This window comes from Centruroides vittatus, unplaced genomic scaffold, assembly GCF_030686945.1.
Source record: "Centruroides vittatus isolate TY-2023 unplaced genomic scaffold, ASM3068694v2 contig_459, whole genome shotgun sequence".
NCBI lineage: Eukaryota > Metazoa > Arthropoda > Arachnida > Scorpiones > Buthidae > Centruroides > Centruroides vittatus.
Window position 1 is genome coordinate 165745 of NW_027122255.1, and position 26895 is coordinate 192639.

General features: G+C 26.0%; 1 protein-coding gene across 1 annotated transcript in view; it reads left to right on the forward strand.

The window, feature by feature from the left end:
- Positions 1-2068: 2068 nt before the first annotated feature.
- LOC136977412 (isocitrate dehydrogenase [NAD] subunit gamma, mitochondrial-like) overlaps positions 2069-26895 on the forward strand; it is a 29495-nt gene continuing 4668 nt past the window's right edge. Inside the window, exons 1-11 of the mRNA XM_067272881.1 lie at positions 2069-2220; positions 7085-7141; positions 8776-8879; positions 10235-10350; positions 11716-11773; positions 15782-15914; positions 17978-18111; positions 18239-18341; positions 20252-20398; positions 21873-21967; positions 22039-22099. Of these exons, the coding sequence (XP_067128982.1) occupies positions 2140-2220; positions 7085-7141; positions 8776-8879; positions 10235-10350; positions 11716-11773; positions 15782-15914; positions 17978-18111; positions 18239-18341; positions 20252-20398; positions 21873-21967; positions 22039-22099 (1089 nt within the window). The 5' untranslated portion in view covers positions 2069-2139. The remainder of the gene's footprint in view (positions 2221-7084; positions 7142-8775; positions 8880-10234; positions 10351-11715; positions 11774-15781; positions 15915-17977; positions 18112-18238; positions 18342-20251; positions 20399-21872; positions 21968-22038; positions 22100-26895) is intronic.

Below are 26895 nucleotides of genomic sequence, written 5' to 3' on the forward strand. Positions count from 1 at the left end.
TGCAACTATTTTTTATAGAATATATATATATAATACATATATATACTAATAATATAATACATACAATTTATATACAGGGTGGGCCAGCGAAAACGAAACGGCAGAGTGTTCGTGTTCGTCCAAGCAAAGCGCTCGGACAGGTCGATTTTACTCTCGAGGGGACATCTTTTGCAATAAAGTTTTTGCGATTCTGAATATTAACTAAACAAACATTTTTTTCGAAATAAATGTTTGTTTAGTTAATACAAAATAAATGAGTTTTTAAAATTTTTTGTTGTCTGTTGTATTCTTTTTTTTTTTTTTTTTTTTTTAACTCTTTCCGCCCTGTGGGCACTAAGAGGGCCTCTTTTAGTAGGCCCATTATGGGTTCGGCCAGGCCCACAATGGGGCGACCGGATGGTGAGGGCGGGGCCCGACATATCCGAACGGACCACCCCCCCGAAAAATTCCTGGGGATTATTCGACCCGTTCGGATTCGATCCCGGGTCCCCCAGAGCGGTAGGCTGCTACCTTCACCGCTCGGCCATCCGGCCGTCTGTCTGTATGTATTCAAAATCTCAAAAACTTTATTGCAATAGATGTCCCCTCGAGAGTAAAATCGACCTGTCCGAGCGCTTTGCTTGGACGAACACGAACACTCTGCTGTTTCGTTTTCGCTGGCCCACCCTGTATATATATATATATTAATTTATTATATATATAAATATATATATATATTTTGAAATGCTAACCCCAAGTAGATCTTTGCTTTGCTGATGTCTGGAACAGGCCTTGACAATTACAATAGGAATATTTTGAATACAATAATAGCAATATTAATGTTGTTTCTTCTAAAAAACGATTGTAATTTACAAAAATGTCACATTTCAGCTTTACTACATTCCTAAAATGCGCTATTACTTTATGTTCATAATTTTGAGGTTTTTCTGAAAGATCTTTTATAATTGGTTAAACTATATCTAAGATAAAGCAAAATACATGCAAAAAAAAGGGATTAAATAAAAAATTTGATAAATTATTCATATCAGGTGCAGGAGCATGTAAAAATTCAAGGAGCAAAAAAAGAAAAAAGAAAATGGTCGCGATTTTCTGTTCTAAGATGCCCTGAGTTTTCATCAATAGCACTTATAATGTATCTCTAAAAATATTTCATTGCTATTTAAATAATGCAATATAAAGTTGAATCCTGTTTCGGTAGGAAAATCATCCCGCTGCAGATTGAATCGGTAATATCAATATGCAAGAATAATTTACTTTGCCTTAGTTTCCGATCATAAAAAATATAATTTATGAGTTGTTGGATTAATGATTCCATTAAAAAAATTATAGGACTTATAAGAGGGACAAAAATAAATAAACTTTTTTCTTAAAACGAGCGTTTTAGCTTAATTTTTTATTTTTTTCTCTTTAACTCTTTCCGCCCTGTGGGCACTAAGAGGGCCTCTTTTAGCAAGCCCATTACGGGTTCGGTCAAGCCCACAATGGGGCGGCCGGGTGGTGAGGGACGGGCTTTTTTTTTTTTTTTGTAACTCTTTCCGCCCAGCGGGCACTAAGAGGGCCTCTTATAGCAAGCCCATTATGGGTTCGGCCAGGCCCACAATGAGGCGGCCGGGTGGTGAGGGACGGGGCCCGACATATCCGGACGGACCACCCCCCGAAAAATTCCTGGGGGATTTCTCGACCCGTCCGGATTCGATCCCGGGTCCCCCAGGGTGGCAGGCTGCTAACCTTGACCGCTCGGCCATCCGGCCGCTTGGGACGGGCTTTATTTTATTAGTTACAAATTTATTTAATTTTTAAAAAAATGCATATTAAAACTAAAAATAATGCTTTAAAGCTATTGTTATAAATTAAGTATTAGTTGAATTATTTTTATTCACAATTTTGAATTTTTTAATAAGATTTTATATTTTTTTTATATTATAGATTCGTATATTAAAACCATATTTTTTCATTAATGTAGGGTGGCAACATTTAAAAATTCAAAAGTGTTAAATCAATTATTTAAAATTTTAAAAAATGCAATTTAATTAATTGTAATTTATTATTTATTAAAAATTAATTTTAACTCTTCTGAAAATGCAGAATCATCGATAAATCTAATGTAAAAAATTTGTTAGAAAATTAATAGATTTCAAGATGGCCGCCTCCAATGGAGGAAGGAGTTTGTTAGCTTTGACGAAAAATGTTTCCACCTTCATTCGCCCTTTTGAATTTCGAGTAAGCTCAATGATAATAAGCTAATTTGTGATTATTGCACGAATAAAAATTGAAATTTAAGATGTTTAAATTTTATTAATTTAAACATACTTTCCCATACGTAATGTAAAAATATCACTTTATTCATATTACAACAATTTTTATAAGCAATATTGAACCAAAATGCATTATAAATTATATAATTTAGGGAAATACATTAATACAATTACCTTCTTAGTCAAAGTTTGAACTAATTTTATTAAGAAACGTAGAAACTTTACAAATACTTTAATTAAAAGTAATAAATTATAGTTTAGTTTTGTTTTGTGTGCTTTTTTTAGATGACGATTATGCCTAAGAAGACACAGATACAGCATTAAATTAGCTATTGTTAAAATATTCATGTTGTATTTATATCTTGTTTAGCATTATTTTTATGTCTTTTATTTCATTTAATTATTTACACTCTTATAAGATTCTTGTGCAATTTACCTTAATAGGATCTTGTGCTAAAACACCAGCTGACATTCATAATTTGTCATGATAAAAGTTATAAAAATGAAAACATTTTTGTAAGAATAAGATATTTTGTATTACCACTCCCTGTAACAATTTTCAATTTAACTAAACATTAAAAGATTTTTTTAAAATAATTTTTATTTAATAAAATTTATCTTTTTGTCTGCATAATACTTTTATAGTAAATGTTAGAATTTTTTCAAATGATGAATATTACAAAATATTTTGGTGTGTGATTCAGTATTCTAGGAAGTGATATTTTATGCATGCATTATGTAAAGTTGAGAATCTAGCATAAAAAAATCCAGTTATAATATACTTTATTTCAGAAGCTAAGCTCAAGGCTCTGATGTGTAAAAACTATAAGTTATAAGCTCTTAAAATCTTATAATAGCAAGTATTTGATGCTACTAATTATAAGTAACTGTATAAAATCAAATTGCTTATGACTAGTAGCTTGTAACTTTTATGAAACTTTTTATTCAACAAATTTCACATTTTAGATTAAAGCCAAATGATTACCAGATTGTATTGGGCAATATAATCTGGCAATTATTTGGCTTTAATCTAATAATTGGGTTTATGAATGTTTATATTTGTATACATTTTGTTTGTAATTTGTAACAACTACAATAGAGCCTTGAATGTCTTTTCTACAGTTTAAAAAAAGTATTTGCATTAAACTTTATTATTTTTCAGGTCATATTTTAATTTTAGTGATTTATATTATATTTGTGATCAATATAGATTATTTATTATAATTACGTAAATTTATTTTGCACAACAGCTAGTACTCAAGGGCAAGTGATCACCTCCCAAGTGATAAGTACAAAAACTTCCAAATTTAAAATTACAATAAAATAATAAGTAAACAAATAAAGACCAATAAGAGTATAAAAATTAATATAAAAATGGTAAAATGTTTACATTTCTATCACATAAAATTATTTCCTAAAAGAGAATAATATATAGAAGTAAAAAATAAAATAATGTAAAAAGATCTTTACATTGTCATTTGTGATTTAAAAAATTGAAGTGAAGTATATCCTTGAGACATTTTTAATGGCTACAATTTGTTTGTTTCAGTTTTTCATATCTGGAAAAAAAAGTGCAGCTCAAATGTTCAGTCTGTTGAATTCACATTTCTTATGAATATTAGCACATAAGAAATATTAGCACATTAGATATCTTATGTAGATTTGATCTATTGTTGTTTTTCATTTTCTTTTCTTATGTATTCTATAACTTGCAATCTTTATAAGTTGCCAACTTGGTTAACATAGTTAAAAATGCCTTTTCATAGTTTATATATAAAGTTACATAATAATAAATATTGTAATTTCTGATTGTGCTAAATGAAGAAACCTAGGTAATTCAGGTGAAAGAGCTTTCAATTTTATGTAATTTCAGTAAAACTTTCTACTAGTTAATAGTACTGATGACTTTTTATTAACTAGTTTACAGCAACAATCATTTAAGTTAAATTATACTTTTACTTCTGATAGGAAGGATTTCTGACGTATGAAAACAAAGTTTTCTAGTTTTATTCAACTTATTAGCTGTTTTTGTTTTATATTTCATTATTTTCTATTAGAAATTAAAGCAAAAGATTATTTATATTGTATTTAATTTTGAAAATTGTCTGTGATATATTTATTATAAAAACAATAAGCTTATGAAAATTTATAAAAAGTGGTATAATAGTAATCTAATTAAAAATATTTATATAATAAAATTTATATAGTATGGCTTATCATAATTTTGCACATTTAATAAATTTTAACTTCCATTTAATCTAAAAATCTATAAATGTCTTAATTTGAAATAAAATTTTTTCTATAAGATTATTGCTGTTTTTTATGTAAGCCCCACTGTTTTCATTCATTTCATTAGTATAGAAAAAATAACTTAAGTCAATTGAGAGAATCAGCAAGCAATTTGTAGTGATCAATTTCACAGAATGCATTGCCATAGAAGTTGCAAAAAATTATTTACATAACAAAAATTTTCTCTTTTTATGATTTTCAGATAAAAAAAAACAGTAAAAATAAAATTTTGATTGCATTTTCATTAACATTTTGTCTTATATTACATAAAATGATTGAAAGTGATATTTTCATATACAATTCAAACTATTTTTATCAGTGTGTTCAATAATATTAATATATATATATTATTATTATTATTATTGAATTATTTAAAGGAAAACTTAAAACTATAAATAAAAATTCTTTTAAAGTAGAAATTAGAAGCTTTTATTTTAGTAATTTATGTTTTTCCTAAAATACAGAATATAATAAAATTTTAAAAATATCTCAAAGGTTATTAAATTGCATTGTTGGAAACCAAAAAATAATTTCAAGTAAAATATTTTTAATTTTTTTATTTCCAAGATATAAAGTGTACTTGTTAAGATCATTGCAGAGATAAACTGATCCTTAAATTACTGAAAATATTGAAATATTTCTTTTTTATTATGTAATTTAATCAGTAAGCTAGATCATCCAAATGAAAATGGCACTGGATGCATAGCAATAGAGCCCCAAAGAGGAATGAAATTTGAAAAAGAAAATAGAATAAAAATATAACAGTTGCATGATGCAACCATTAATTACATGTATAGTCAAATACCTTTTGTCCTGGCCTTGTCTATAAGTGACAAATCCAAGTATATTAACATGATTATGAATTCATACATCATATTGATGATGATTATTTATTATATTATTTAATTTTATCTTATCCTTTTTTCAAATCAATTTTAATTTCATAACCATAAAATTAAGATTGATTTCTATTGAATTTGAATTGATGACAAATATAAGATTGTTTTATTCAGGTTATTTTTTTGTTTATGAATTTTTTCTAATTAATTAGCATATTATCTTTACACAAACCATGTACTTAATAAAATGAAAATATTAAGTAGGTTCAACTCTAATAGCCACATATAAGATTCTATATTTAAGTAGATATTAATAGCCTGCATTGTAAAATGCTAGTTTATGATGATTAAATTAAGTAGTAGAAACATATAAATAATATATGAATTGTAAATTTATGTTTCTGTGCTTCATTTAATCCAGTGTTTCTCAACGGGGGCAATATCGCCCCCATGTGGGTGTTTTTCCACATTGGGCGGCAATTAGTAACAATTTATATTTTGGGGGCGAAAAACAATTTTCTGGGCAATATAGTAAAACATTATATTAGGAATAATTAGATATTTTATTTGTTATATCGTACAATAATTAAACAAATAACATTATACTAGTCACTAGTTTATTCAATGCAATACGAATTTGGCATTAGCCTCGGCCCTCGGCATCGGAATTTTGAAGGTTGCAGCAGGGATTCACAGCGAATAATGCTGTCATCGCAATAAAAAGCATTATATTTTTATATTTGTTAAATTTGTTAATACTTATGTTTTTTAATTTTGTTAATTATATCAAAATCTAATACATATTCTGAGTAAATAAATGTTTAATTTTTTACAAGTATATAATTATCAAAGAAACTAATAAACCCAACAAAATTTTTTTCGAAGTGAAGGGGGTGATGATTCGTTAGATGTTGAGAAACACTGATTTAATCCAATATAGTTCTAACATATATCTATATAAAAGGGATAAATACAAGTGAGAAGCAAAGTATAAAAGTTATCTTTAAAGGCAGTGTTTTCCGATTTGTGGGGTGCAAGGCTATTGCAAGGGGGTGTGTAGTTTTTACCAAATTATCATTTTTTAATACAAACTAATAAAAAAAAAAGTCAAATCGTTGCCAAAAAAATGAATCAGCAAAATGATTATGTCTAATTCATAATCTTTGTTCAAACGACTTGGGTATAAATGCTAAAAATGCATCCACACTCTTGCCAAAACATCTCGACAAGAGTCGAGCATCGAAGAGTCGAACAATATACTTTATTTAATAAGGTATATTGTTTTGTAGTCATTAAATAGATTATAAGAACAGTATTTATGAAATTAGATTGTTATGAAAATTGAGGGGTGCAACAGTTTTTTCTGAAAAAGAACCACTGTTTAAAGGTATTAAAACAGTTGATAATACTGAATGTAAGTGGATAAGATTGAAATATGAATCTGTCAGATTATAATATATAGAATATCAGTGTACATATTGCAATAAATTTTATCAAAAACATATGAAGAGTGAATTATGTGATGATTAATTAATACCTGATATACTTCACATTTCATATGAAAGAAAACAAAGTACACTTATTAAAAATATGATTACAACTCTTATATAAGTAAATACCATTAAATTAAAACTTTATTTTATAATTTTTTTAGTTTTTTAAACTTTATGATTATTGATATAAGTTAATATGTATTTGTAGAAAACAAATGTATTACCACTTATTAAGGAGCAGCACCGAGCATTGACTGTATATCCAGTAAGTATACATATATAATAATAGTTTAACATTAAAAATACTATTTATTCTTTGAGTAGAACAATTGTTAGAACACAAAAACAATAAAAACCAAATCTATAAAGATTATTACGTATATAAAGCTAAATATTTAGGAAAATTATTAGTATTTTGATAGAAGTATTTCTGTTTAGATATATTATATATTGTAAAGAAGTAGGAAAAGTATTTTGAAATCATTGTAATATGTTGAAGAGATTAATATCACCTGTTACAGCTGATATTAATATTGGAAAATGTTAATGCTTTTAGCATATTTACTAAATATAACTATATTTGCATCTAATCAATTTATTTCAATGAAAGATGATGTGCTTGTAAATGTACATTATCTGATGATGATACAATTATTAAATTTAATGTTTAAAATTCAGATAAAATTAGTGAAACCTCAAAGTAAGAAAGTTCAAATGATTCCTCTTTGGACAGAACTAGTAATCTGTTTTATAACCAGAGATTTCTTGAAATTAACAAGAAAACATTAAAAGTATCTAAAGAAGTAAACTTCAAAATTTGTTTTATTGAGTTCACAACCAAGCCCATCATCAGGGAATATAATTGTATCTCTTGATGATGGACTTAAAAAGTACTTGACAAACTGATTCACATGTAAATTAGTGAACTCTAAGCAAATGTTTAAGTTTATTAATTCAGAAATTGGAATTTTAAACATATTTGATATTTATGTGACAATGTGTGAAGCACCCCTATGCTTCGCACCACGGGACCAAAGGGTCGACACCGTGTTTGCGATGACTAGTTCATCAGGACTGACACAGAAACCTAAATTGCTGCAAATTTCATTTTTTAGCGTGAGCGGTCCCATTTTTAGGCACTTGGATCCAACACAAGAGATGGCACAGATTGAGGAAGTGCACCAAATACAATTCTAAGAATTCTCCATTTATTAAACTAGTTATACAAATAAGGTTAATATTTTATATTTAAACTTTAAAGGTTCCTTGCGAGTTCTAGCTTGGAGAGAGTTTACATATAAGGTTCATAGATATGTGGTAAGGGATCTGAGATGAATTGAAGGATTGATGGAGTTCACTTTTAAGAAGTACAATTTGATGGAGGAAGGTCATTAAGGTAACCGATTGTAGATATCCAACTCTGACTAGGGCGAACTTCAATGATGACGGATTCTCAGGTGAATGGCTGTCCCCTTGTCGGCAGATGAACTCCTCAAAGGACGGACGAACTGTTGTCGTCATCAGTCATTGCCTTTTATTGGGGGTCCTCCCTCTTTTCTCCCTTGCCCTTTTTTGGCAATGTTGCAGTGCCTATGTCCAATAACAATTTCTCGTCGCCAAGTTCTAGTGACACATTGGATATATCATCTTGAAAGGGAAGTGGCTCCACAGAGGAATAAAATCATATCCTTTACAATTTTAACAATTGTAGGAAAATCTTATAACAAGTTTTAATTTAATTTTCACCTGAAAAAAAAAAATTAATTTTTTTTTTCTCAAGTCCAATCTCACATTTATATATTTTATAAACTTATTAATTCCTTTGAAATTAAAAGTAAACAATGCTAAACATATTTTCTTGTTATTAAAAATAATAGTCTAAACAATTTTCTTGATCAGGCTAGTCAGTTAAAAGCAAAATATGGAGGTCGATTTATGGTTTCAATGCTTCCTGGAGATGGCATTGGACCTGAAATGATGGATTATGTGAAGCAAGTGTGCAGGTTTGTAAACTTATGTAAATATATATTTTTAAATTATAATGTTATAATTTTGTTGTTTAATTGTTACTTGTTCTCCTGAAGGATTCTTTAGTCATAAGCATAATTCTTTGGTAATGAACTATATTCTGTATCGTTTAAACATCAGCTTAATTGAGGAATGTACAATGAGTTTTTTACAGTGGTCAATAATGCTTTTTTTAGATTTATTATAAAAGGTTTTTCTTTTTAATCAACTTTTGAATTTATTTAACCTTTACTTAAGTTTTATACAATTTATCAATACAAAGTTTATTTATCAAATGGTCACTAATATATTTAAAAAAAAAACAAAGATCTTTAATAAAGGACTAAAGAGGAGCAGAAGGCTAAAAATGCATTTCCTGGTAAAACAGTTTGCATAGTCAATTACTGGTGTGCTCCTTGTGTGATTAGTTCCCTTCAGCAAAATTTATGCTTATCACTAATGTATAATGTTATAAATTGTAGTTATTATGTACATATAGTTGTAAATGTTTTGGTTATAATTTAATACATAAGCAGTGTAATTTTCATATGAAACTTATTAATTTATTAATTATAGTCTCTTTGACTAAAAGCAAAAAATGAAGTAGTATTAATAAGCTTTATTTAATTAAATAAGTATTTATAAGTAGAATGTTATTTATTTTTGCATTATTGATAGATGGATTGTTAAATGCTTTTTGTAATTCTGTTACACCTAACATGGCAGTTTGTCTGCTTCTTGGACTAGAGTGAATAACTACAATTTATAAACATGTAGGAAATTCTTCACTGCAATTTAAATAGAGACATTTTTCAAACTTTCTGTCATTTTAAGTTTATTATTTTTTAAAAATATCATTTCATAGTTAAGGTAAAATTTCTATTTTAAAGTCACTCATTTTATGCTTTCCTACTTTTACCAATGTTTTAAATATTCTATTATTATTTATTAAATGTCATATTTAACTGCTGTGTTTTTTTATTAATTATATTTCCTTTAGTTAGAAACCAAAGAATGATGTAGAATTTGTAAACTTTGTGATCTCAGTGCATTGCAAGTCAAATAATATTTCTAGAAATGAAATTTTGCTTTTATAATGCTAAATTTACAGGAAATCAGTTTGATTATTGATAGCTCTTTAGAGAGAGTTTTTCAGGAACCAGTTATACAGATTTGAGCTCTTATTGAAGACTCCACTACGAGATCAAAATTTGTCTGATGATCTTGCCTGTACATGTTGAAAGTTTGCAGACAGTTGATTTAAATTATCAGAGATTTTTAAATATTTTATATATTTATATAAATAAAAATATTTATGCAATAAATAATTAGATATATGTATTGATTATAGAGCAGGAAATGTTCCAGTGGATTTTGAGGTAGTGAATTTAGATTCAACCAAGGAACATGTAGATCTGTTAGCTGAAGCTATTACATCGATCAAAAGAAATGGAGTTGCAATTAAAGGTATGTATCATTAAAAACTTAATTTATATATTATCAACTTTCCTAAAGTTTTACTATCAAAAATCTTAAAAGTTTAGGCAAATTGTTTATAAAAACATTTCTTTTCTTTTGAGATTTTTCACACACAATTTAATATTAGTGCTCAAATGATTTTTTTTTCTTTTTGGAAATTTTGAAATTGTAATTGGAAATTTGAACATCCTTTTAGACAAAATGGAAAAATTATTTCATTGGTGGAAAGTGCTGATATCAACAATGTCATAACAAGATATTTCTGAAAGATGAGACAAAGTTATAGGTGTACTTCAAAGATGGACTTTCATGTTTTAGAGAATGTGTCTGTATCTCTTTTGTATAAAGTGATGTTAAAATTTTCATACATATGTTAGACTGCTATTTTAATCTGAAGATGACTGTTTAAAAAAATTATTGAAAACATTTGTTTTTGTTATTATTTAGTAAATTGTTGGAAATTACTGGCATTTTTCATTATTTATAATTAAGTCCAATTTTTTGAATAGTGAATAGTTTTCATTGTAAACAAGAAGATCCATTCAAAAATTAGTTAATGATTTATTTATAGAAGTCAATTATGTTTTTTAATTATGATTGCTTACATATCATATTTAAAGTAAACAGCAGTTAAAAAAAATATTCATTTTTAATTTATTTGTTTAAACTTTTAAGGATGTTAGTTAAAATTTTTATATTAACAAATTCCCTGTTTTTTAAAATTTATTAAAACAAAAGAAGAATTAAGTTTACAAAATGCTGGATTATTTATTTTGTAACACAATATTGTTAATTACAGTAATTGCTTTTACAATTATGCATAGCATGAGTTAATTTACTCTCTTTCAATGTTCTATCCTTATCTTGAATTGATAATCCTTCCTGTAGGATTGTCATCTGTTTTGTCTCAAAACATGAGAGACCAGGAGAGGGATCAAAAATAGTTGGAATTGATTGAGCAGAACAACAAAGTTATTTATAATTGGACTAGAGGAGGAGATAAGAACTAGGACAATGAGAAAAAGAGATAAAAACTAAAAAAAAAACTAAACTAAAACATCATTACTATGTTAAGGTCTAATAACATCTGCCAATTAAATTGCTAATTAGATTTACCTGAATGATAAGCTATTCAGGAAATCCCTTAACAAATGTATTGATAAAAAGATATATTTAAATGTCAAAAAATATATATATATAAAATCCACTAATCTGAAGAATAAAATAAATATAATTGTTGTTGTTAATTTTTGTGGTAATTTTTAAAATGATAACTTATGTTAAAATAAAAGATTATTATTTTAATTTTAAATTATTTTGTTAAAAATATTATTATTTTTTTTTAATTTTTAGGGAACATAGAAACAAGACAACACAGTAAATTATTTAAATCAAGAAATGTTGAACTAAGGTAAATACATAGAATATTTATTTCATTAAATTTAATATTAAAACTATTTAAATGGTTTAAAAAATTTATTATTTTGACATATATGAAGATAATGAAATTAATTCGAAAATGTTTTAAAAATTTAATTATTTTAGATCAAAACATATAGTTGATTTAATTTTAAAATTTTAATGATATGTTTAATTGAATTATTATAATCAAAATTTTTGTAATATTTTCATTATTAATTTTAATGTCAATAATATTTAAAATATACATTAACACGTTTACAATGTTTGATCAAAAATATGTAGACTTTATTAATAAAACAAAAATATATTTTTCAACTATTTAAACATTATCGCCCTCAAAATAAGACTCTTTCTCTGGAATCACTTTTTCAGTTCTGAAAAAGCTGCCATATATGTTGATTTTGGAATGGATTTGAGTTCATTTCAGAAATTCGTAGTAATTTTCTCTCGAGTCTTAAAATGTCAACCATTTAATGCTTATGAAGCTGTGGAAAAAGAAGTCTGTTGGTGACAAATCCAGGGAGTAAGATGCTGAGAAATGAAAAGGAAAGAATTTTGTGCTAAAAATTCCTATACTAGCATAGCTATGTAAGGTCTTGTATTGTCATGATGTAAATGCCAAGTTTTCCTCTTACATAAATTTTTCTTCTTTTGCAAAACTTATGGAAGTGTTGCTCTTAAGTGTTGCAAAATACACAAAACTCAATATTGACAGTATATCTCCAAAACTGGATTTGTATAAATACACCACACACACAAAACCAACACCAGCACTATGAAAAGAAAAATTTACTAATGTTTTTGTCTATATGAAATAGAAATCATCAGGTACAAGTGATATAGAACAAAATGACTAACAAAAATCGGAAGTTTTTAACATAACATATAAATTTTAATGCACTGTATTCTAGTTACATAATCAATTCGAACATTTAAAAAACTTCAATTTTTAATAGCTGTTTTGTTCTATATCGTTTGTACTTGATGATGTCTATTTCATATAGAAAATATTAGTAAATTTTTCTGTTCATAGTGCTGATGGTGGTTTTGTGTGTGGTGTACTCAATATTGACATTTGTTCCAAATGGTATATATTTAATGTTGATATGTGCTTTTTGTTCTTAATTACTTTTATTATACCAGTGTCCACTTTGGAAGTTTTTGTGTACTAGGACTTGTTATACTGAGGAGTGTTTCTCTTCTCTAGTATAATAAGTCCTAGTTCATAAGAATGTTGAAAGTGGACACTAGTATAATATAGGTATATATTTAAGTTGCACTAATCCACAACAACTTAAAATCACAACAAGCATAACTTTTGCATTTGAATGACTTACACATCTTTTTTTGGATGAGTTCATCTAATTGTCTCCATTTTCAGGATTGTCATCTAGTTTTAAGGCTATATTCATAGACCCGAGTTTTAGAGTATCATCATCACATTTAAGCAGATCCTGGACAGTTTTCAAGTATTGGTGTTTGTTTTGATAAACTTCTTTATGGGGAATTTCAATATTAATGTGTAATATCTTTATAAGCCAAACTCTGTGTGCTCGTGAGATCTGTCTGGTCACTCAAAAAATCCAGTTACAACTGATCAAATATCTTTATCTTTTCTTTTCAGAAAAACATGACATATGCATTTCAGATTGAAGTGTAATTAGCAATCCAATACATCAAGAAAAAAAATACATGTAACACTGAAGAGGGATCGTTAATTACACTTCAATCTGACATGCATATGTCATGTTCTCTTGTCACTCTATTGTAAGCTGATACTTGATGGAAGAAACTTGAAAGTGGCTTAGAAACGGCAATGTGGCTTAACATTAGGAGAAACTTTCTCCTAATTTCATATTCTTTTCTTTGCAATTTTTAAGTTTGTTGATTAAATACAGTGATTCATAAAATAGGTTCCTGTATTATCAGATTTTGTGTATTTATTAATTACGATTATTATTTTTTTATTAATTATTATTTTATTAATATTTAATTTATTTTTGAATCAAATAAATCATTTTATTAAATTTTATTTGGTTCTATAAAATACAAGGCCAAATTATTTAGTTCATATTTATTATGGAGTCATGATTTTAACATTAACCAACAAATAAATAAAAACTTTTACTTCTTTTCTAGCAAGAGAGAGTTCCAACACCATTTGGGAGACTGGAATAATTCAACAATAAACACATCTGTCAAAAAGCTTTAATTGAATTCCAACAAGATTTAATTTAAAATAAAAACTTTCAGACTATTGTTTTCAATCTGCAAGTAGAAATCTTCAGGACTGTATACTTGATGATGGTATACTTGAATGGTACAATAATGGTTTTTGAAAAATTAAATATTTCTCAAATACATAAAAAATAAAAATAAAAGGAAATAGAATGAGGTACAAAAATAAAACTAAAAAGTAACCAATCAAATTATATAAAATATAAACGAGAACATTCCATTATAATATCCCTTCTTCATGATGTTATGTCATAGCTTGTTACTTGATCATATAGGGATTGCCATGCATAAAATAATTGTTGTTGTTTTTAAAATTAACATAATTGCCCTTTATTTCAGATTTAAATATCTCCAAAGCTTCAAGTATCATGATGTAGTTGCAATGTTTTGATCTCTTGATGATGGAATTAAATCTCACTCAATTAAGGCTCTTTGATAGATATGTTTATTAAAGTTTTAATATAGTGATGAATGTTTTTGGCCTAATTTATAGGTCAACATCAGGTCTATAAGTTAACATAAAATTCATATGTTCAACATTTGGAATGTCTTTACATTCCAAAATTAATTTTACTGATTCAAAAATTTAAAAAGAATTTACAGATTTTTAAAATTTTTTAATAGAATTACAAAGAATAATGTGCAATAAATTTAAAAAAACTTTTCAATAAAATATAGAAACCAAATAAGACCAAGATAACATACAAAACATTAATGCCAAGAATATGATTTACATTTGCCCTGTCTCTTTGTTTACTCTGTGGTTATAGCAAAAAAAGTGTTATGCTGAAGATAACCATTCAGTTTTTTTGAAATTGATTTTTGTTTCAAGTCCATTTTAATATTAGTTTTCTTTTCTCAGTTTTTCATATTTATTTTATTTTTTTTAAGTTTTAGTTGATTTTATATATATTAAGAATATTGTATACATCAAAAACTACTTTTTATTTGGAACAACTTTACTACATTATGATAAGATTTATTATTTCTTGACCATCATTATTTCTAAAATAATGTTTAATTAAATTTATTGTTTCCACACTGCAGATTGTAATTATGTAAAGAAAACTTACAATGGAAAAAAAACAACAGAAAATCATATCCAATTGAAATAACTACATATCAAAAATAAAAATTCATTTGTGATGATTTAATATAGTCTAATGATAGTCATCCTATTAGTTATATTACAAAATGGCATATAAAGTTATATACATTATAAACTTTTCAGCAAGAAAACTGCTAAAATACTTTATATTTTACTCTGACTGTACTTCAAACACTGTATTAAGTAAAGCAAATTTATTTAACACAGATAAACAGCAATATTGGTAGCAGTATATGTTGTAAGTAGTTAAATTACTTATCTTTAACATGATATTGAAATGGTATTGTGTTCTTAGAACTCGTAATGTTAATTTTCTTTGTAAAAACTGAATCAAATTGCTATAATGTTTTACTTGTTCATCATAAGCACATAAAAATATTATTTACTACATTATTTAAGTAGATTTTGAAATATAAATGTTTTAGTTGTTCTTGAAACTAAAACTATAGTTTCATAATTACCAATAAGTATAGTTTCATAATTATTAATCAGTGTTTCTGTCAAATGATATTATTATAAGTTTTCTATCTTTTTAAGTAAAATATTTATAGTATCGAGTGACATGTTTGAATATCCCTCTTTTATATTAAATTTGTTTGGATTACAAAAATTCAATTATTCTAAATTTTCTAATGATTATTAATCTTTCAGATTACAGTTAGATCTGTTTGTTAACATCCTTCATTGCAAAAGTCAACCTGGAATAAAGACACGTCATAACAACATTGATATTGTTTTGATAAGACAAAATACTGAAGGAGAATATAGTTGTATGGAACATGAGGTAAATAAATAATTCTAATATTGATCTATGTTGTGTAAACATAGAATTTAAATTAATATTTAATTATTGATGCTTTTCAATGAACTTATTTTCAAAAACTATAATATGGCTTTATAGAATTTTTGACAAATTGTGTAGAAAAATTTTGAAAATACAGTTTTTATTATAAATTTTATAATATTTAGGGTGATTCATTTTAATCAATCCACTGGAATAACTTAAAAAATATGCATCCTGCAAAAAAATTCATTAAACTAAACATGTTAGACTTTAAGAGAGCCAGAAGATGACACTGTTGGTTTCATCATAGATAGTGTTACAATTGGTGAAAACAAGGTTAACCTCATTTTCTTAAATATGAATTCCCATTTTTAATCAACACATCCACACAGTAAGTGGGAATTACAAGCCCTGTTCTAGGCTGATTCTTTTCTTCTAGAAAATTCTAAATTTATTATAATCATTAAATCTGATATAAAATGGCAGTATAACTGCCTATCTTTAGACAAATTATTTAAATTAATTACATAGCTATATTACAGCCTGATAATTCATCAGTAGTTTGATTTTTTTATGTTAATTAAACTTTTAGTAGAATGCTTAATTATCACAAGTCCTCTTGCCTCTCACAGTTTTCTCCTTTTGCAAATGATGATCAAAGACATTTCCATTTTCCTGAATGTGTAAGGCAATTCTTTGTTAAAATGTTTCACAGCTTTTAGTGTCACATTCCATAGTATATTTGTTAAAAGCAGTTTGAATTTTCCTAGAATCTTCTCTAGTTATTGGTTCCTGTTCATAGAGAGCATTCTTTAAATATTCTCATAAATAAAAGTCAGCAAAGTCAAGCCTGATGATTGTGAGGACTGTTGTACTAGTCCACAACTTTGTTTTTCTTTCTTTTCGGTTCATATTTTAGAAAAAAGTATTTCAGAAAATTGTTTGTTTTTTATACAGAATCATGATTTCCATTTAAGAAAATGAAATTGAGTTTATTTTTATTGGTTGTAGCACTATCTATGACAAAACTATTAGTGTCATCTTATGTCCTTGAAATATTTTTAATTTGATGAATTTTTCAGGATGCTTATTTTTTGAGTTATTCCAATAGATTGATTAAAATGAAGCAATCTGTTTAAATACTGTATGTGTATTTGTGAATGAACTCTTATAAAGTTTGTGTATATTCATATAAATAATTATGAAAGAATATTTTCTATCATATGTTAGAAGTAATTATTAATTCTAATTAGAAAAAGTTAAAATATACTTTTAAATTTCAAGTTCAAATCAAATATCCAACTAAAAGAAATAGAATTGCAGTTAAATAAGTTAGTTATCCAAATAATTTAATTGCATATCTTTTAATAACTAAAAGTAGAAAAATTTATTATAGTTTAGGGTGTCCATAAATTATCTTTACAACTTCAGACATTGGTACAGAAATCAGGAATTGAGATATTTTCACACAGTTCTTGTAAGCGAAACATAAACTCTCTTTTCTTTAAAAGTTGAACAATGACTCCACTGACAAAGTTTACATTGAGCTCTGTGTGGGTTTGTGTGTTCCATCATACTGAATATGACAATGATCAAAAATTGGAGATCTTGCAGTTGAGGTAACATAAAGTTTTCCAGCATGTTCAGGTAAAAACTTACATGAAAACATTAACTCTGTTTTTCAATGAAGAAAATTGGATTAGTGATTCAACTTTACATTAGTGCACACTATGCATTTACCTTTGTGTTGTCTTGACTTCTTTTACAAAATTCTCAACATCAATCACAAATACACCTGTAAGTGAAGAGAAATATTTGTATAAAAACTTTAAGAATATATTGCACATACAAAAAACTATGTGAAAATATTTCTATTTCCGATTTTTGAAATTTGTTGAAAGTTTAAAGTTCTAATGTTTGTTAGTGAATAGAAATAAGAATTTTATCATCTTCCATTGTATTAAAATGTTTGTATATATATTGTATAGATATGACGTTATTAAATTATTATTGCTTATAATAATAATTGTTTATTTTTATTTTTTTAACTTTAATTATCAAAGAATGTTTCTGGAGTTGTGGAAAGTTTAAAAATTATAACCAGGAAAAGATCGGAAGAAATTGCTCGTTATGCATTTGATTTTGCTCGCAAATATGATAGGAAAAAAGTAACAGCTGTCCATAAAGCTAACATTATGTATGTATATTTTATTATATACATATATTGTGATTCATGATAATACTGTACTTTTATAAAATCCTATTATATATGTATTTATATAAAAATTCTTAATGATTTTATTTAATTTTTTCTACAATTTCAGGAAATTGTCAGATGGTTTATTTCTAAAATGCTGCCATGAAATAGCTCGAGAATATCCAGAAATTAAATTTAATAACATGATCATTGATAATTGTAGTATGCAGGTAAATTATTTTAAATATAAATTTTCAAATATAGTCTACTGTTGTTATATGTAATAATTTCAAAGAAATTTATATTTTGCTGATATATGTCTGTTATTTTTATTATAACAATATAATTAAATAGTTTAATATAATGAATTAACTAGAAGTAATATAATAACTGTTATGATTTTATGCATGTTTATACAGTAAAACACCACCAAATTGGACTTTGAATAACTTAAACAATATTTTTGAAAAATTATACAGTAATTTAAAATTTTTTGACAATATAAAAATTATAATTAGCAAGTGTTTTTGATATCCATAAGTTTTTACAATACTGTGCATTATATTACTGTAGTTGATAAGTTACTAAAGACTGTACATTGCTTAATACTGTACTGCCATGAAATTTTTTGAGCTCATTTCCTGAAATAACAAATTCAGAAGCATAACTTACTGAAGCTTAATAAAGCTTTTGTATAGAGCTGATCATAATAAATTACTATACTGTATATTCACCTTTTTGTTTTCCACATCATCAAAGAAAACACCCCACTAATTCTGACTTTTATAAACTTGGACAATCATCACCTCTTATTAGTCTGAGTTACTGGAAGCTTACTGTATATGTTCATAAAAAAATATGATGTAAAAAATCCAAAAGAATTATAATGTTTATGGCATTAATTTATTATCAGCGTACATTGTATTTTTGAATCATAAATGGTAAGAGTTTTTAGAAATGTCAACTTTATTACTGAAAAATTTTTTAAAAATTGGATCATCATTCTTAAATTTAATACTTTGTTTGGGTATTTTTGAAATAAACAAGTTTATAATATATATACAAAATGTATTTAAAAATGTATGGACTAAAATCATACAAAATGACAACATACAAGAAAAAGTTTGTGTTAACTTTCAAAACATATTCTTCATGAAACTAAGCACTTGTTAGTATGATCACAAAGTTTTCTTATGCTCATGCAATAAGTTTTGGCAAATATTTTATTTAATTCCTTTGCTTTACAACAGTGTGAATGCTAAAAATAGCCTTGAAAATTTTTTTTAAGTGTGAATTTCAGTTTATAAAAGAGAATTGGATATAGGTTGAAATAATAAATAGAATAGATGGTGTATAGTAATGTTATCAAAAATTACTTTATAATTTAAGTGTGTTTATTTATCTACGCGACAACATATAACAAGCAATTCATTTAAAAACACTAACAATACAATAATAATTGAACTTAATTAGCATATAAAAATAAGTGTTTTCTTATTACTTTAAATTACATTGCTAACATATTTACAACTATAATACTTTATTATGTATAAAAAGTATGTCTTTAACTTTAAATATATTTTTGTTGTGTCATGTGCAACAGTTCAAAATTTAATGTAGAATATGTTAAGAAAAAATGTTGTTCTCTATTTATGTATTGATTAGGTTGGGCAAAGGGTAATTTATTATCCGAAAAAAACTTTTGTTTTAGAATTTTATATAATAAAATTCAGTACAAAAAGCTTTTCAGTTGAAGTTTCCTCTAATTCTTTATGCTCTCTGTGTTTAATAATTGTTGGTGAGCAATTATTAAACATTAATAAAATTAAATAATTATTACTTTTATGCACATAATATAAATAGTTTAATTTAAATAAGTATAAGTAATATAGGAATATAATAATTATAATAATATATTTTTATTATAATTAGATTTAAATTATTATTGTATACATATAATAATAATTTTATTATAATACTTTATTTAATTTATAATATAAATTTAATAATATAAATAATTTATAATATAAATTAACCAAGCAGGCTCAGAGCATAGAACAATTTGAAATATTGCATAAATATTTATATTTTTATTATAAAATTAAAATATATAATTCTAATGATGGATATTATATTTCAGTTGGTATCCAATCCTAATCAATTTGATGTCCTATTGTTACCGAATCTCTATGGAAATATTTTAAATAATATTGCATGTGGTCTTGTAGGTGGTCCAGGAATAACTTCAGGAAAAAATTTTGGAAAAGAATATGCACTTTTTGAAACAGTAATTATTTCAACTTTAGTTTTCAAATTAAAAATTTTTGAATTTTAAAACTTACAATATATTAATAAATATTATTTCTCAAAGATTGCAAAGCCTGATATGTATGTAGAAACATAGTCAAACGATTGCCTTAAGTAATTGGACTATAACTCCACTAATGTAATGATTAATACTAAGTAATTTGCTACTAGAGGTAGATGTTAGATGCCATCTCTTAACTAAATTAATAATTATAATTTTAATAATTTAGAACCATCTGGAAGAAAAGAACTGACCTGGGGCAGGGGATGAACCTGCAACCTCCATTTGCCATGTGGTTCACTTGCTAGTTGCACCATCTGGACCCTGAGCAAGCCTTCCAGATGTATTTAAATTTAGATATAACCTTACATGGTTAATCAGTTCTTTTCTTCCAGATGGTTCTAAATTATTTAATAAATTATTAAAATTATAATTATTAATTTAGTTAAGAGATGGTGCCTAATGTCTACCTCTAGTAGCAAATTACTTAGTATTAATCATTAAATTAGAGTAGTTATAGCCCAATTATTTAAGACAATTATTTGGTTATGTTTCTATATTATTACTTATTTCTAATTTACAAATAATCTTTAGTTAAATTATCCTTGAAAATTCAAAATATGAATGACAAGAGTTTGAATATTTTCAGTAGTAACACTTGTACAATGATAGACTTGTGTGAGTTAAATAAGTAAGAAGAGTCAAAGGAATCTCAAATGTATAGATTAAGCCTAAAAGTGTATCCAATCATTATTAAATATACTGTTACAGAATGAAAATTTTTGCTTTAAGCACTACTTTCAAGGATTGTGTATACTAGGGATATCTGTTCTGAGAAGAGGGTAAGCTGTAAAAGACAAGATGTCAAAAAATAAGATTTGTTTTGTTTTTGAATCATCATAGCAACAGACATTAAATGAATGTGAAATTTTCAACTGATTTTTTAAAAGAATATTGTTAAAATTGGGGATAAATTTTCTGGCATACAATATTAAAATCTGTATTAGATATTTGTTGAACAGTGATGTTTGATATTTTGATTATATACACTGAGTTTCATTTTTGCAAAGGTATGTAGAAGAAAAAAGAAAAATATCACCCATACAAACCTCTTAACTTCTTAAGAACTTAAAATTCCCTTCTGGTGGAGATTTGCAAAAATTTAACAAACTCCCTTCTTTAAATAGGGTTTTATAAAACTCATTTCAAGCAAAGTCTATTAATTATAGTTGACTAATTAAGTTTTGATGATTAAACATGTCTGTGAAAACAAGCTACACAGGTCTGATAAATATGTTTTGGGGGCCATACTTGGTCTGTGGGCTGTAGGTTGGAGACTCCTATGTTATACTATGCATATACTATGTTAACTAAGGATTATCTGAATATTCTAGAAAATTTTAATCTTTGGATAAACTAGAAGTGGTTTTTTTATAAAATTAAATTTTTTCAGGGAACCAGAAATACTGGAAAAAGAATTGCTGGAAAAAATATTGCCAATCCAGTAGCAATGTTAAATGCTGCAGCTGATATGTTAGAGTATTTACAGTAAGTTCTAAAATTATACAATCAAAAATTCTAAATGTATGAATGTAATACATTACTTATATTTTATACAGGTTGAATAAACATTCTACAATTTTGAGAAATGCTATTGATAAGACAATAAATATTGATATGGTAAGATATTGTTTAAAAATTGTTTTGAAAATTTATTTTATACATTCCGTAATAAATAGAAAAATTGCAACATATTTTCAGTAGCCGAAATATTTGAAAATTTTTTTTACTATTGAATATATCCTAGTAGTATTGATGAAAACAACATATACATTCTTTTGATACACTAATATTAACAAACAATCTGCCAGATTGTTTATTAGGCTATAGTAAGACTAATTAATAATCAGATACAAAACAATTGACATAAATGTATGTGGATCTGTTTAAAGTTGTAAAAAATGAATAAACCAAGTGTCAGTCATGCTGTTTTGAGTTCTAAAAAATGAACTTTAGTTTGATATCAGTTTGATGACTGCACAGAAAGGTACTAAGCTACTGCCATGGGATCCAAATTCATATTCAGTTTAAACTTTCATAATTTATTTCTTTTGTTTAGTACAAATTTGGGCATATTTCTATATATTTTACCTTTTCTAGCTGTGAACCCATTATGTAATCAGAAAACTTGCCTATAATTGACTCTATAGTCTTAATATGCTTGTTTCTTGTATTAAACAGCCCACCAGTGGTCAAGTGGATAAAACCACTGAACACTATTTACAGGTTTGCACCTCATCAATGGGCTGGCCATGTGGAGTTTTCTGCATTTTCTTCACATTTGTAACACCTAAATAGAGGCCAGTTTCCCCATAGAAAGTCTTTCCAGGAGACATCCCTCTTGGCAGATTATCTGTATTGAGTTGCCATATGAGTATCCCATTGTGGTTGTGTTGCCATCTTGTATAATGTTATAAAAAAGATAGTGGCATAGTTTGAGCTCTAGGCCAAACTTGTTGGAATTGACGTCTCTGATAAATTGTTGAATGTCTGGTTTTTCTTTCCCTATATCAAGATGTCATCATCATAATGTGCATATACTAAAATGTGTACAGTGTATTTCAGTATTGATAGTGGCATATATTACCATCTTACACAAGATAGTAAGAAAAAGCCTACTTTTATAATTAAATTTCAATAATAATTAATGTAATTAATCTATTATGTTTTAAAATTAATTTGGATTTTTCTAAATCAAAAATATAGCATATTTTTGTACAAATAGTTCATTTATTTCATAATATAGTTGATTTTTCTTTTGATATTGATAAAGAAGTATGTTTATTATATCTATATTAGTAGTTTTTAAAAGAAATTTTGCATTATATATAATGATTTTTTATTAGCTTTGTTTAAATATATCAGAGTAAGAATAAAATAAATTATTAATTTGATATTGCAGTAAACCAGAGTATTTGTTTCACACTTCAATATTCAATACAACACATACAAAATTCATTTATTTATCTAACATTTATGTAATAGTATGCACATTAGGCACTTGCACCTTATCAGTTATTATGAAAATTCAAATTACATTAATTTGTTGTAATCACATAAAATTGTTGTTAAAAGAATGAATTTTAATCTATGCAATTTGAATTTTTATGGTACTAACTGATGAGAGACAGGTACCCAAAAATTCATACTGTTACAGAAAATGAAGTATTGCAACTTATCTTATTATTCGATAAATAAATGATTTTGTAAGTCTAGTGTTGACAATTATAATGCAGAATGAGTATTTTTCAGTTTCCCCAATGTAAAATTAAGTTAGAAATACATGGTCATAGAGAAGGAAAAATTTCTCATTATTTCAGTGAGTTTTTAAGAATAAGTTTGATCAGTTCTCATTGCTTCTGAGATGATAAAAGTATTTTGGATGGCTTCACAAATTATATATTTTATATAAATGTGTCAGTTTCAGATAATTAATACAATGAATTTCTAGAGTCAATATTATATATAATGAAGATAAAATTTCCACATATCTATTAAATATGTTGTTATAGTATCTTATAATTATTGTTGATATATGATAAGATAATGTTATAATATCTGTATTTATATTAATTTATAATGTTAAATTTTTGAGAAATAATTTATATTTTCTTACTTATTTACTAGACATTATCTAGTAAGAATTATCAATATTAGTATTTCTATCTTCTGAATTTATTTTCGATAATATTTTTATTTGAATTGTAATATATAAGTTGAAAAATGTTAACAAGTTTTTCAGCGAAACTTCACGAATGGCTGTAAATAATAGTTTTCGCAACACAATTAAAAAAATAATTTTTTTATGCGGTCAACAGGGACCGCATAAAAAAAGTCTCACATAGAAAATAACTCAAAACCGTACGAAATAGAATTTATTGACAACAGATGTCAGCACTTGACTGCATCGTCTGGTCTATCGTCTGTTTTACATATTTTTGTCCAGGTGGTGTTTTGTTGACTTAAAAAGTAAATTATTTCATTTTTCGCATATTCATGCAATAATATTACTATAATAAGTGCATTTATGCTATAATAAGTTTATTTAGCTATAATAAGTCAACGTGAGACATGACGAATCGCACGAGACTAGTCGCCAACTATACCGCACAAATTAAAAATTCGCATTAAAAAAATCGCACAAATAAAATATCGCACATAAAAAGAGCGCATAAAAACAGGTTTGACTGTATTTCTATCTTCTGAATTTATTTTCGATAATATTTTTATTTGAATTGTAATATATAAGTTGAAAAATGTTAACAAGTTTTTCAGTGATGAAATACATCATTCATTTGCTTTTCTTAAGTGGTAACCTTTAGAAAAGTGGATTAATGTCTAAAGTTATAGCTATAATTTCAACTTAACTTACAAATTACTTACTATAAAACATACTTTCCATATCTTTCACAACTATAAGTTATGGAGAATCTGAACTGTACAGCATATAAATTAACTACAGACGTTAATGGCTTTATTTTTATTTAAAATAATTATATGAAACATTCAATATTGAAGTCAGGATGTGATTTAATCTGGATAAACCTTTCAGAATACTATGCTTCAGCTTCAGATCTACACAGCTATAGAATTTGAAGAATACACAAATTATGCTTAAGGCTGATTGTAATCTCTTTAGTTATGCATGTGATTTAAAGCTTATGGCATTAAAAGTGTAATACTTTTTCTATGGGAAAATGCTTAAAAACAGAAGCAGTTAGAACCAAACAGTTTTTGCAATAGAATATTATTTAATTTTTTTATTCACATATGATTTAGCATTTTGTAATGAAATTCATTGATTTTCTATGATTTTAAAAATTTGTAGAAAATTAACAAATTCAATTATCAAAATTCTGAATATTATGTTAATAGAAGAATTAAATTGGATTCTTACAGAAAACTGTTTGGTTTTATCTGCTTCCATTTTTGAGAATTTTTGGAAAAGGTTTTTCCTGTAGAAAAATCATTAAATTTTTAGCTGGAGATAATGTGCAATCAGCTTTAAGTTGAAAGTATACCTATGGCTTCACACATTTACCATTTTTTCTGAGAGGAGGGATGCAAACCAACATTTCTAACTACTATTATACATATTATCATACATCTAATGTAATAAAGTTACACTGTTCTCACTGAAGATTGATTCACTTGTTCACTAACATTAAATGTTTGAATAGAAGCAAACTTACAGAAAAATGAAATAGTTAAATTCAAGTGCCATCTGCCCATTTTTTAATTTTTTTTTTTTTTAATTAATTTGCTCCACATTATTTTAAATAACAATATTGTCTTTTGCTTTATCTTCAGTTATTCGATTATTTTATCAGTTATTTGATTTTTCAATATTATTCATAGTTATTTAATTAATATTGTTTATATGAAAAATTACTTTAAACTGCAACAGATGTGGAAAGTACATTGCAAAGTGACATTAAATATTGGGATTAAACTGCTAAAGATGGTCAGGATTCCATAGATCACCTACTATTATATATGTATCTTAGTGGATTACATATTGTATATAATACAAACAGGGTGATTCGAAAGGTCTTAGACAAACTTTAAACATAGGTCAGGAGTACAAAAACAAACCATTTTTACCTAGGAACATATAGCCTCAAATGCCATCTGGAGTTTCTAGAAGTACAGGAATAATCATGCTGATAGGAATACGAGTAAGGTATACAACATGTTTATTGGAACACTCGAATGACATTTGCAACTGTAGTTCCTAGATAAAAATGGTTGTTTTTCTAACCTACCTTTAAAGTTTGTCAAGACCTTTTGAATTATCCTGTATACATTACAAATAATAACATTTATTTGCTTTTTTTATGGAATTATTAAACATACAAAAGTAAATATAATTCAAAACCAATAGTTTTTAATTTAAGACTGCTTTTTTATATATCCTAAATGAATTTTAGAATTAACCAAATCATTTTCATATTAAAAATATATACATTTTTGTACTTATTAACTTTCCCAACTCAACAAAGGTAGGCTGTATCATACAGGATGTGTGTTTAAAAGAGCATGGCAATTAATTTATTTGAATTGTCATTGTAAAAGGTATTTGGGTCTAAATTCCTCTTCAGCTGTTGACAATTCCTTAAAAGCACTGGTCCTGGGATGGAGTCACAATTATAGATTTTATAAATTGAAATATGATCTAAAAACTATGTAAAATATTCTACAGTTTAAAAAACTCTTAAAAATTTGAAAATATTAAAACTGATAAATAAAATCACATAAAATTATTGTAAATCTGCATAAATTATTTCATTTAATAGATATTTATACTGTGTAAATAAAATAAAAAGGGCTAAAAGATAAAAATATTTTTTAAAAATTTTTTCAAATTTATGAATAAAATCAATAATGAAAGTTAAAAAATACATATATTTTATTGT